This window comes from Notolabrus celidotus, chromosome 18, assembly GCF_009762535.1.
Source record: "Notolabrus celidotus isolate fNotCel1 chromosome 18, fNotCel1.pri, whole genome shotgun sequence".
In the NCBI taxonomy this organism is placed as follows: domain Eukaryota; kingdom Metazoa; phylum Chordata; class Actinopteri; order Labriformes; family Labridae; genus Notolabrus; species Notolabrus celidotus.
Window position 1 is genome coordinate 20,192,944 of NC_048289.1, and position 12,634 is coordinate 20,205,577.

Here is a 12,634-nt window from a genome sequence, read left to right on the forward strand (position 1 = left end):
AAAAGGGGTAAGAAATATTTTACTGGACTTTATTTTTAGCTAGATTAAAAGAGACGGGATACATTTTTAATGGAGAACAAGAAAAGTTCTTGGAGTCATTACACCCACTCAGGCATCATGTCTGCTCTGTGACACTTTGATCAATCGGTGGAGCCGCCAAATTTAGGTTTCACCATCTCTCCTAAATCCAGAGACCATCCATCAGCACCGTTTCTCTCTTTGCTGGATGATCATTTCTCAAAAAGAGAGAGTACATTAAACAGGAATAGAACATGTTCCCCGTGACACATTTTCTGCAAAAGTCATTGAAATATTTAAAGATATTAATACAGATCACATTATTTATGAATCAGGACATACTCAAAGAAGGGGGAAAAATCAGGAAATGTCCAAGTCGCAAAGCCGATCCATGGCCCCTCAGCTGGGTGGAATGGACTGTTTCAAATAGTGCACTTTGCCAGTGTCTCCAATCACCGAATGAATGTGTCTTTTTTAAAACGTAAATAACATCACAGAGCAGATGAAGTTAGCCTCAAGCCAGCAGCTAAATGCAGCTTGGGCTTGAGGACATCAAAGTGTAATTGTGTAATCTGAGGCTAAAAATGGACACCAGTAGTATGTTGTTTTTATGAATGACTCAGCTGTTGATGGACATAAACACAAACTATTCTTAAAAAGTGATACCATATTTAGCTGTATGGATTATTACTAGTTATTTTTTATTTGTATATTTACTTCTCCTTTTATTTCCTCTTACTGAGTTTGTATTCTTAAATTGTGTTATTTTTTCTTTTAGAAGGACTATGTCTGCTGAATGTTAAATGTTATATGTTCAATATTAAAGCTGGGGTTGGTAGTCAGATTTAGATACACTTTTTGTTATACTGGTTAAAATGATCTTTATGTCCCAAGTGCAATCAATACAGAATGTGTTCTTAAAAAATAGTGACAAAAAGCTGCTATCTACAGTCGGAGTAAACCTGGGAAAACACTAACCAATCCCTGCCATCAGGAGCCAAATTATGAAACCAATCAAATCCCATCCTGCCGTTCTGTCCGCCTCCTGCGCGTGATCACGAGATGCAGAAAAATAAGTGAAAATGGTAAAGATTCATCTTAACAAGCCAGTTTAGTTTCTTTTTCTTTGTACAACAAAAATAAAGTGGAATTTTTACCAAAAAATGTAAAATAAAAAATAAAAAATCAAGGGATAAAAATGTTCTACAAAACGTGTTTAGTAGCTGCTCTAAAAAGCAGCATGCTCTGGCATCATTGAGATTTTTAACATTCGTGTTAATCTGAGACCTGTTGGATCACAGATGGTGCAGTGACAGCCAAGCCGCAGCACGCTGCTTATATTATGCAACATGAGCGGCTAATACAGGGTGTACTAACTGCATAATTACATGACATGACAAGGAACATGCTTTCTGACAAGCTGAAGAGAGGAGAATGAGGATCTTGGCTATAAACAAACTGTGATGCCTTCAAGTGCTTCTCTTTTTGGGTTCCTTTATATATAACATGCTGTGTGTGGAAGTACTCCTGGCTGCAGATTAAATGTAGTGGATACAAACAGAAGCAGGCTATTGTTTTTTTATAGCATGTGATTTAAGGAAAAAGTGCACAAAAAGAAGAGAAATAACACTTTATGATGGATGATGTGCAGATTGAATAGTCATGCTGCTGGACTTGTTGCTATTCTGTGTTTGTACATGCGTGTGTGTGTTTGTGTGTACAGGAAAGAGACACAACAATAAAGTGCCACTCAGCTATTCCAACTTTCTGACTCGTAATTACCACTGTTCGATCACAACCACTCGTCTCATAATTACAATATTTCAGAAGACACTTAAAAGCACCATGAGAGAGACTCTCCATCTGACTCCTCCAATCACCCCACATCACACGCACAAACACACCAACACGCACATTCACACATCCTATACTTTTGCACCTGACCCATCAGAGGACAGTGAGTCATTGCAGAAGATGCACACAAGCTCTGACTGTGCTCAGAACATAAACATCACACAAATGCAGCCAAATAGCTGTTCAGAAATATCTACATCAAATAGGCTACCTTAAAAAAATCCTACTCCCTAACTTTAGAAAGTAAAGTAAAAATTTGTAAGTAAAGTAAAGTTTGTATGTATTGTGCTTTACAGATAAGGTCTGGATGTAACGTACAAGAGAAAATAATGCAATTAAACAACATAAGAGGTGAGGTGGTTAGCATTAGCCACAAATAAACAGAAAGTTAGCAAACATGTAAAAAATGTTTGTTTAAAGCTCCTATGAGGAGATTTTAATCTAGTCATAGAACTGACTAAAATCATTTTTGATGATTTGTTTTAAGCTACAAATGCAAACAAAACCATCAACAACAAGACTGATTATTTCTATTAAGTTATTTGCAAAGTCTAAAACCAGTGGTGGGGGGTAGGTGTCAGTCAAGGACCTATAAAAGCAGGATTTCTTTTCAGATTTCCTAGTTCAGCATTCAAAAGAATGAAATGTTTTAGTGTTAAAAGAACCCAGGGTAAGTTTTTTGTCAGAAAAGTCGAGTCAGTTACGAGATAGGAGGGAACACTTTGTCCACAGGAAGCACCCAAATCAATATAAAGTTCCCACATGAGCTTTAAAAAAGCACAATTTAATATTGAACTAATAAAAATAATTCAAAGAGCGCTCTATACCAACAGTTTGCCCCGGTGCTTCAGGCTAAATGGTAACATATATCTTAATTTAGCCTGCTAAAATTCTAGCATTCGCTAATTAGCATCAAATATGGAGTACAGCTGAGGCCAATGGGAAGTTATTAATTTTGCTGGTATTTGGTCATAAACTGAAGATACATTTACATATTAACCTAATGGTGATTCTTGAGAAGTCATGTTTTCACAAGAGTCTTCAAAAGTTAGCCTCTGGTCTGGAAACCTTTGTTAATTTGAATCACACTCCATGGCTTCAGCCGTACCCACAAGGCAGCCATTTTTCCCCGACATCATACCAGGGCTGGGACGCTCAAATTCTTAGTGTGTACACTTTGTTCCACAATATTAGTCTTATAAATAATAAAAATCAGACAACTTGTTGTAATTCTGCAGTTTTAGATTATGACAGCAGCTACAAGACGACACAGTGAAAATTAGAAGGTACATTAGGCTATATTGTAAGATCAAAAAACAAAACCTCTCAGCTAACATTAGACATTATCTAGCGTTAGTGTTTCAACACCTCCTTGCTAGTATTAGCAGTTTACAGTTTTACATGATAAGATAGAAAAGACATACATTCAGGGTTATTTCTGGTACAACACTTTTTGTAGTTTAGGCAGTAATGGTAGCTTGGAGTTGACTGTATGCTAAAGCTAGCTGTTGTCTGACAGTAGCTAACTGTTGATCAAATATGTTGTTTTTTCTTCAAATATGGTCCGCTTTGCCTCCAGATTTTTGCAAGAGGCAACCTCCGGTCTCAAACTATGAAGCCCATGCCGAAGTGTTATATACTGCAGTTCATTGAGAATCCGCTTGAGGCTGGCTGCAGAAACGCCGGAAACCACATAGACATCAATTCAAAAAAGACGATCTTTGCAGCATTAATAAACATGTTTACAGCCTGGTTCAAAAAATGGCTTGGCTCTACGTAGCTAATTTATCTATCGGCACACACTGTACTGGGGGTGAATCTTTTTCTAACGATTCAGTTCAGAAGATATTAAGATTATGACTTTTTGCCCAAATAAGGACATGACTGACTTGACTCCCGGACGGGAACACATAGCTGTTGGCTAGGAGGCTCAAACTCCACCTCTTTACATCACACTCTGCCTGGTTGAGTTCCGCATTTCCAATATGGCTGCCACCGTCGATTGGCTTCAAAACAGTGCTCAGGAACAGATGGGTGACGTCAAGGATACTACATCAATATTTTATACAGTCTATGATATATTGTCATTTAGTCATTTAGTGACTGGAAAGCGATGAAATGTTAACTTTTTAAAGATTCTGTACAGGTTGTTAATTCAACATGTGGTAAAAAGCGATACATTTTCCTTTTTTAACAAGTTTCCACCTGTGAGCACGATGTTAGACCTCAAAAATGACCTCAGTCAAAATTGTTGGTTTATTCCTGAAACCATATTCTTAGAGTGTCTAGCATTTAGTTTTAATTCTTTGAAAACACAATACATTAGTAAATGCCACATCTGGTAATCAATTGAAACTCTCCGCTGAAAATACACTGAAACACGCGCCTGAAATTAACCTCTGAACACAACTCCTCTCTTCCTCCCCGACGGATAATAGCAATCATTCATCAGAACCCCACCAACAGAGAGTTTCATCGATTTCCATCAGACTTGGGAAGGCAGAGCCACAGAGAGAGGGAGGCTCAGTCTCAGGGATGTGAGGGCTGTCAGAACAGAGAGGGGAAGGGGGCAGCGAACGCCCCACGGAGGGCAAAAACAAAGTGGAAAAAGAGTTGAGAGAAGGAGGAAACAGATTATCAGCTCCCATCCATGAACAATGCTCTGAAAGCTGCATGTTTATGCTGCTAATCACATGCACAGACCAAGGGGGGGTTGGGGGGGGGGGCTGTTCCTCCAACACAACCTGCCACATCTCACAGCCCAGACAACTGCATAACACGGAGAGATTTACTCTTATAATGAAATCCTTTGCTTGCTAGTTGCTTAGCAACAAAAGTACTGATTCATATGGCACATACGGTGTGTGTGCCTGACACTGCATTTCTGACACTTTGTAGGAATTCTCGGATGAGAGACAGCGGGTGAGAAGAAGAAGAAGAAGAAGAGAAGAAGAAGAAGACAGGGAAGCAGTTTGGAATGAATGCCAGGAGAGCAAAAGAGGCAGAGAGAGGGAGAGATAGAAAGTGAAAGGATGACCCGTCTCTAACTGACTCCCACTGAGTAACACAACAGGTTGGTGGAGCTCGCAGGATTCACTTGGCAAAAATGTGAAGAAAAGCACACAAATCCGACTGCTCTCTTGTGTTCGCACATGCACAGTGTTCGCCTGAGGACTCCAAAGGAGAGGAAAAACCTCATCTTGATCTTTCACAGTTTTATTTCTGTGCATCTATAAATAACACTTGAATGCAAGCTGAGGGATTCTTTTAAATATTGTCGCTGGAGCTAAAACGCTTAGCAGATCGATGGAACATGTTATAAAAGAATAGCTACACTGTTTAAAAACAGAGAAAAGAGGAAAATAAATGAATTTTCCTGCGTTTTGAAAACATGTTAATTTTCAAGCAATTAACTTAACAACCAGACATATACCAGCAGATGAATCACTCATGGCAGTGATCGTTACTTGCAGCCCTAATTATGACCGGCTTCACCCAATGCATGAAAATGATACAGACGTCTCCTTCTGAAAGGTCAGCCCCACCCTGCACGCAGCCTTTGCCATTTCTCCCTCTTCCTCCCTTCCTTCCTTTCTGACACACAAGTGCACATGAAAAGGTAAAATGCTCCATCGCTCACATTTGTAACAGCTTCTTCATACTCATTCTTCCAGCACAAGAATGACAAATTGGTCACTTTGCATGTCCTCAAACAGCAGCTTCATTCAGCTGGACGGATATCTTCAGATCAATGTTAAAGCATGTGAAGAGAACTGTCTCCAGTGTGTCACAAGTTTTATCCCCTTTACAATCAAACGTGTGAAGCATTAAGCAGGGCGTGGCCTTATCAGCGAAAAGTTCTCCAGACTTTAGAGATGTGGAAAACATATGGTGAGTGTTTCTCGCAGCAAATATGAATGTAGACTCTCACATGCAAGGTTAATGATGAGGAACTTCTTAAGCTACCAGATTTCAAATTAAGAATATCACACCTTTACAATTTAGATGCACAAGCTGCTTTTCTTTTCTGTGTATGCTTCAAGAGTATCAATAGTTGGGCACTGATTTGGCCTAATAGTTAAATTGCGTGCCCATGAAGCGTTTGCTAAGGTTCGATTCCAGCCTGCGGCCTCTTTCCCGCAAGTAATTCCATTCCCACTCTCTCTATTAGTTTCCAGCTCTATGAACTGTCCTCCCCTCTCAAATAAAGGTGCAAAAAGCCCCCCAAAAATATATATAAAAAATTATATAAATGATTGTGCTCATCCCATAGACTGTATAAAATATGCATGTAGTATCTGTGATACACCCATCTGTTTCTGAAGCAGTGTTTTGAAGCCAATTGTCGGCGGGAGCCATATTGGAAATGTTGAAGTCAATCTGACTGCTGAGGAGCAGGTGTGACGTAAAGAGGCGGGCTTTGAGCCTCCTGGCCAACAGCTACACTGTTCCCGCCTGTCAATCAAGTCAGCTGTGCCTCTCATCATGGAAAACTTGTACTCTTAATATCTGTGCACATTTTTCACCACGTCATTGGTTTTGAAAATATTTGTAAATGCACTTATTTGGTTGTGTATATACGTTATAAGATATGCTTTTTTTTAGTTCTTTAATTTTAATTGCTAATAGCCTTTTAATAATTGCTATGTTATAGGCTCTTGTTTGCTTTATAATGTTTTGCAGTGTCTACTTTGCTGCTGTAACACTTAAATTTCCCCATTGTGGGACGAATAAAGGATATCTTATCTTATCTTTAATATTGCTGCATTATGAAAAAATTAACCCCCCGTACAGCGTGTGCCAATCGAGAAATGAGCTATCCAGAGTACACTCGTTTTTTTGTACCAGGCTGTAAACATGTTTATTTCTGCTGTAAAGATCGTCTTCTTTTAATTTGTGTGTATGTGGTTTCCGATACTTCCGGAGCCAGCCTCAAGCGGACACTACATGAACGGCAGGTTTTAACACTTGGCTTCAATTCTCATGTTCGGAGGTTGCCACTTGGCTCATCCATATTAAAAAAATGAGTCCTAGAGACAGTCACTGTTACTTTAAGACCATCCATCTAACCTGAAAGAAATTGGTACCATTTCAGGACCGATCACCACCTAAATATTTATGTCACACCGTCATATTGTGCATCATAAAGTACATTCTCTTCTATTCTATCAGTATTTTTGTAATGTTGATTTATTTGAAAATAACTGATAGAAAATAGCTCCTTACCATATCTCCAATGATGCCAAAATTGTTGGCATTGGGCCAAAAGCCAACAGCAAACTGGTTTAACAAAGTGGAGTTATTAATGCAAGATACAGGCAGCGTCCCCTGTAGGCACCTCTAATTTGTTTTCATAATTAATCCCGTTGACAACATTAAGCTTTGGTGAAATGATAAGAAATAAATTAGAGTTGAGTATTAGCACATGTTTTTAGGGTGACTGCCTAATTAACTAACTCACCAAATTATCAACATTCATTTTAATGGTTTTTTTTGTATCTGTTTCAGTTAGGCAATATCATTACTCATTGGTATGAGTCCATCCTTAACAACAAGAAGTGGACAGTTTTCATTGTGACCGGTCATTCAATAAACCAGTAGTTCCAATGTAAATACTCACAGGGTGGTGGCTGGATTATCAAAAATAACAAGGGTGTAGCTTCTAGAAAAATGAGTACCAGCATAATTTTATTTAAACATATATATGTTTTTTACTATTTTCATGACTATCATTGTTTTTGTGTGCATGTAAAATATGAAATAGAGACAAAAACAATGCAAGGAGACAGTAACAGAGAGGAGACGTGAGAAAATATGTGGATGTTTTCTTATTTTAGGTGAGCCAAGCCTTCGTATAGAGCAGCAAAAGTGAAGATCAGGAGAGGTGTTTTAAAAAGTTTGGTTTCAGTAAAAGGAAGAGTCTGGGGATGATTCTTCTTCTGCTATAATGTGCATTTAATTCTCACCAAGACCATACATACTCCCAGGGCCGGCCCGTGGCATAGGCAGTATAGGCAAATGCTAGGGGCGTCGGCCATCCATAGGGGGCGCTGCTAAATGAGTGAGGAAAAAAAATTGAAGATAATAGAAAAAACAATATTGTTTTATCTAATTTAATTTTGGATTAAATTGCGTGATGCCAGTAAACATTTAACAACTTGTGATTCACTTTTGGTTTTAAAAATAATGGTATGCAAAGCAGTTTTTGAAGTCTTTAAGTGTTCATGATTTACCTGTTTTTGTTTTGCTGTTGTTTTTCTTTACAATTTGGAAGTTTAATTAGATAGAAGATGTAGGCTATGCTTAAATAAGCATTTTGCTTCTGCCTTTCAGTCATCACTTAATACATGACTTTATTTAAAGTGTCTGCACTGTGAAAATGAATGTGTTATATAATGACTGAATAAATTCTACTACTATTACATTATGCATTTTGAAATTGTATTATTATTTTCCTGCTAAATATTAGAGTTATTAGCATTTATTAATGTTCTTTTAGAGGTCATTTTTATTTTAAAACAAAGGAAACCTGTAAAACATGAAGCTGATGCTCAATACTAGACTGAGATATATCTCCGTCAACACTCCCCAACTCAAACAACTGACATATTACAAGAACTGTTTTCCTTCTTCTTATTCATTTATTCTATTTTCTTTCTATTTAATACATTATTATCTTTATTACATACTTGTATTTATTTATGATCATCTTTTACTTTAGTTATTTGTTTGTGTAAGTGGGTACATGTGTATGTAAATAATGTGTGCATGTGTAAATGTATGTATGTTATGTATGTATGTATGTGTATATATATGTGTATGTATGTATGTATGTATGTGCATATATATAAATATTTTGTATTATTATTTATTTTATTTTTATATGTGTGGATGTAAGATGTGTTTTGTACTCTATGTCCTTTCTTAATGCATCTGGGATTTTTGTGTATGTGTTCTGTATTGTATTTATGCACATATATGTGAAGATATGTGTATGAATGTTTATAAATGTATGTCTAAAGTTGTTGAAAATCAATAAAAACAATGTTGGGGGAAAAAAACATGAAGCTGGATGTCAGTTGTCTTTCAGTGTATATGTGATGTGATTGTTGGAGTTGGTTATAAGACAAGGGGCAGCAGTTCAAATCTTGCCTATAGGGCACCAAGTCGGTTAGGGTCGGCTCTGCATACTCAGGGAGGATCTGTCTTTAATGTGCATTTAATTTTCGCCAGAAAGAATACATACTCAGGGAGGATCTGTCTATAATCGCAGTAAGCTGCTTGTGCTTGATGTATCAGTTTCAGATCAGCGCACTGGAGGTTGCCCACCAACAAGTGTCAGCTGCACCTCCAACTAAAAAAACCTGCACAAACACAGTGAAGGCATCATACAGTGTGGAGCATCCTGTCAGTCTACAGTGCAATTTAAAACAGGAGTGAATAATTCACTATGCTCTCTGCAGACACAGATTTAATTAGGAGCCTATTTCATAAATCAAACCGGACACACTGAAGTCACAGGCTGGCTGTTATACTAAACCCCGCTGATAAATAAGTCATCCTCTGAGGTGTGGTTGCTTGGCGTGCTTCATGAAAATGAGCGGACGTACCTTCTTCTTGCCGTTACAGTGGCAGCACACCGTCCACAGGTATTTGAGAGTTCTCCACAGCAGGATGATGAAGAGCCCCCCGAAGAAAGTGACCATAGAAGATGCGAGGAAAGCCCACCACATCCGCTGCCCGTTACTGTCACAGGGCACATCTGGCGAGAACGGGATGATCACGTTCATCTTGGATATGTGGATGGACGGATCCGGGGTGAATTTCTCCCTGTTTTTCGGCATTCTGCTCACCTGTCAGCTCCCCCCTCTTCCTCCACCACCTCCTCCTCCTCTTCAAACAAACACAAACAATCAACTCAGCAGGGATTCACGCGCTTTGGGGACCTCCAGCCAGCGCCCCCTGATGCCCCCGCGGCTCGGCCATGTTTGAGTCAGCCACCTCCTGCTTCCTCTGGCTGCACAAGCTTAGGACGTAAAAGTTGAGTTGACAGCAGACACGCGCACAATTATGAAAAAAAAATAAAGAAACTTCCCCCAGAAAGAAATGGAGATATCAGCTGTGCGCGTCACGATGCGCGTTCATGGCTGGAATTGCGCTCCATCCTTCTGATCCGTGCGTGGGGGAAGGAAAATCACATTTTCTGGGAAAACTACTCAAAAAAGACTTCCAGAACAGTTCAGAATGATCAAACTGAACAGGTGATTTTATGGTGTACAGGGGAGGTTTTGTCGATGCGTTCACGCGCTGCTCCACCTTGTTTAACAGCGCAGTTTCCAGCAGCTCCGCACTGTTGAATGTTCTCCTCGCGTCAAAGCTCGCACTTCATCCACATCCTCCACAGATACGTTCCTTTAAAAAAACAAATAAATAAAAAAGATGGTTTTGGAAGTCAGTAAAGAGAGGGTTTAGTTATCGTGTCTCTCCGGGCTCCGCTGGCCGCCTGTCGCATCCATTTGTCGAGAGATGGCATCGCAGATTTACAGGTAGCGGGGGAGGAGCCATCGATAGCAGACGTCGATGCTTATCTGGATGTCTGGTTATTTATAGTGACCGCTTCATCTATTTTTCATGGTCGTAACTTGTGGTTACAGCCATCTTACTCTGAAACTGTCAGTTATGTGGGGACACTTTCAGTTTTATATGGAAACACATTCAAGTTTTGAAGCGACATCTTTCCTCAGTCGACGTTTTTACAGGGTTCTTTCTCCTCCTGTGAGCTTTGAAGTTTGGTTCATTAAAGAAACAACTTTGGTCACATTTGTTGTAGTAAAATAAAATGGTTTGAATTGAAGTAAGTGGCTTATGTATAAATAAATCTTTGAAAAAGTGGCAGAAATATGTAAAAAAAAAAAAAAATGCAATCCTTGATTTCCAGTGCACTGGACAACCACGTGCAATATTGTAATTTTTTCTATAACATATTTTATCCACATTCATCCACAAAAATGTTGCACTCTGGCTTAAGTTAATTAAGTTAAAACGTACTTGTACACCTTTCTTTGTACAGATAGTACTTTTATTTTTATTTTTAATTTTTAAGGTTAGTTTTTAGGTTTATATATTTATTGTCCCTACTGTGTTGTTTTCCTTACTGTCTTGTTGTGTCCCCACTGTCTTGATGTGTCCCTATTGTTTGTTGTGTCCCTACTGTCTTGTTGTATCCCTGCTGTCTTGTTGGGTCCTTACTGTCTTGTTGTGTCCTTACTGTCTTCTTGATGTGTCCTTACTGTCTTCTTGATTTGTCCTTACTGTGTTGTTGTGTCCTTACTGTGTTGTTGTGTCCCCACTGTCTTGTTGTGTCCTTACTGTCTTCTTGATGTGTCCTTACTGTCTTCTTGATGTGTCCTAACTGTGTTGTTGTGTCCTTACTGACTTGTTGTGTCCTTACTGTCTTGTTGTGACCCTACTGTCTTGTTGTGTCCTTACTGTCTTGTTGTGTCCTTACTGTCTTGTTGTGTCCCTACTGTCTTGTGTCCTTACTGTCTTCTTGATGTGTCCTTAGGGTTGTTGTGTCCTTACTTGTTGTGTCCTTACTGTCTTGTTGTGTCCTTACTGTGTTTTGTCATTACTGTCTTGTTGTTTCCTTACTGTCTTGGTGTCCCTACTGTCTTTTTGTGTCCCCACTGTCGTGTTTTGTCCTTACTGTCTTGTTGTTTCCTTACCGTCTTTTTGTTTCCTTACTGTGTTGTTTTGTCCTTACTGTCTTGTTTTGTCCCTACTGTCTTGTTGTTTCCTTACCCTTTTGGTGTGTCCCTACTGTCTTGTTCTGCCCTTACTATCTTGTTTTGTCCCTACTGTCTTGTTGTGTCCTTATTGTCTTGTTGTGTCCTTATTGTCTTGTTGTGTCCTTATTGTCTTGTTGTGTCCTTACCGTCTTGTTGTGTCCTTATTGTCTTGTGTCCTTACTGTCTTGTTGTGTCCTTACTGTGTAATTGTTTTCTTATTGTCTTGTTGTGTCCCTACTGTTTTGTTGTGTCCTTACTGTCTTGTTGTGCCCCTACTATCTTGTTGTGTCCTTACTGTCTTGTTGTGTCCTCACTGTCTTGTTGTGTCCTTACTGTCTTGTTGTGTCCCTACTGTCTTGTTGTGTCCCTACTGTGTTGTTGTTGTTGTGTCCTTACTGTGTTGTTGTGTCCTTACTGTCTTGTTGTGTCCCTACTGTCTTGTTGTGTCCCTAGTGTCTTGTTAAGTACCAGTGTTCCATTCAGCACATCAAATTCCTTGTGTGTGTGAGCTCACTTGGCAAAAAAAGATTTCTTGATTCTTGATTTTTGAGGTGGTGAATGTTCCTGTAATGTTTTACTTAGTATGTCATAAAAGCAGACTCTTCAGCATTTGTATCTTACATTAAAAACAAACCCCCACATCAATTGAGTGGTTAAAGAGGTAATTTATTAAAGTTAATTATTCAGTAATTTAATTTTATCTTCTTAAGTGGGGCATTTTTTTTCTTCAAATGAGCAACTATCCTAATGTGGTCTGAAAAGTGATAAAAGGACATCTCACCGTTTTACACCCTCACTGGTGGCTCACTCCCTCTAGTGGATAAAACTTGCTTTGTCCTGCTGGAGTCCAACATGTGACACCTTCTCCACCTGCTTTGAGAATCCTCTTGCAAAGAAATAAACCCTAACAGATGCATCAAAGGCTAAACATTAGAAAATAACCGTGCTATAATGTATGACACAGACCAATTGGA

The 12,634-nt window shown here is 38.9% G+C and overlaps 1 protein-coding gene across 1 annotated transcript in view; it reads right to left on the reverse strand.

Moving 5' to 3' along the window:
• Positions 1 to 9,719, reverse strand: part of LOC117829577 (calcium-activated potassium channel subunit alpha-1-like) — a 127,061-nt gene extending 117,342 nt beyond the window's left edge. The window contains exon 1 of the mRNA XM_034707145.1: positions 9,483 to 9,719. Within this exon, the coding sequence (XP_034563036.1) occupies positions 9,483 to 9,716 (234 nt within the window). The 5' untranslated portion in view covers positions 9,717 to 9,719. The remainder of the gene's footprint in view (positions 1 to 9,482) is intronic.
• Positions 9,720 to 12,634: the final 2,915 nt, after the last annotated feature.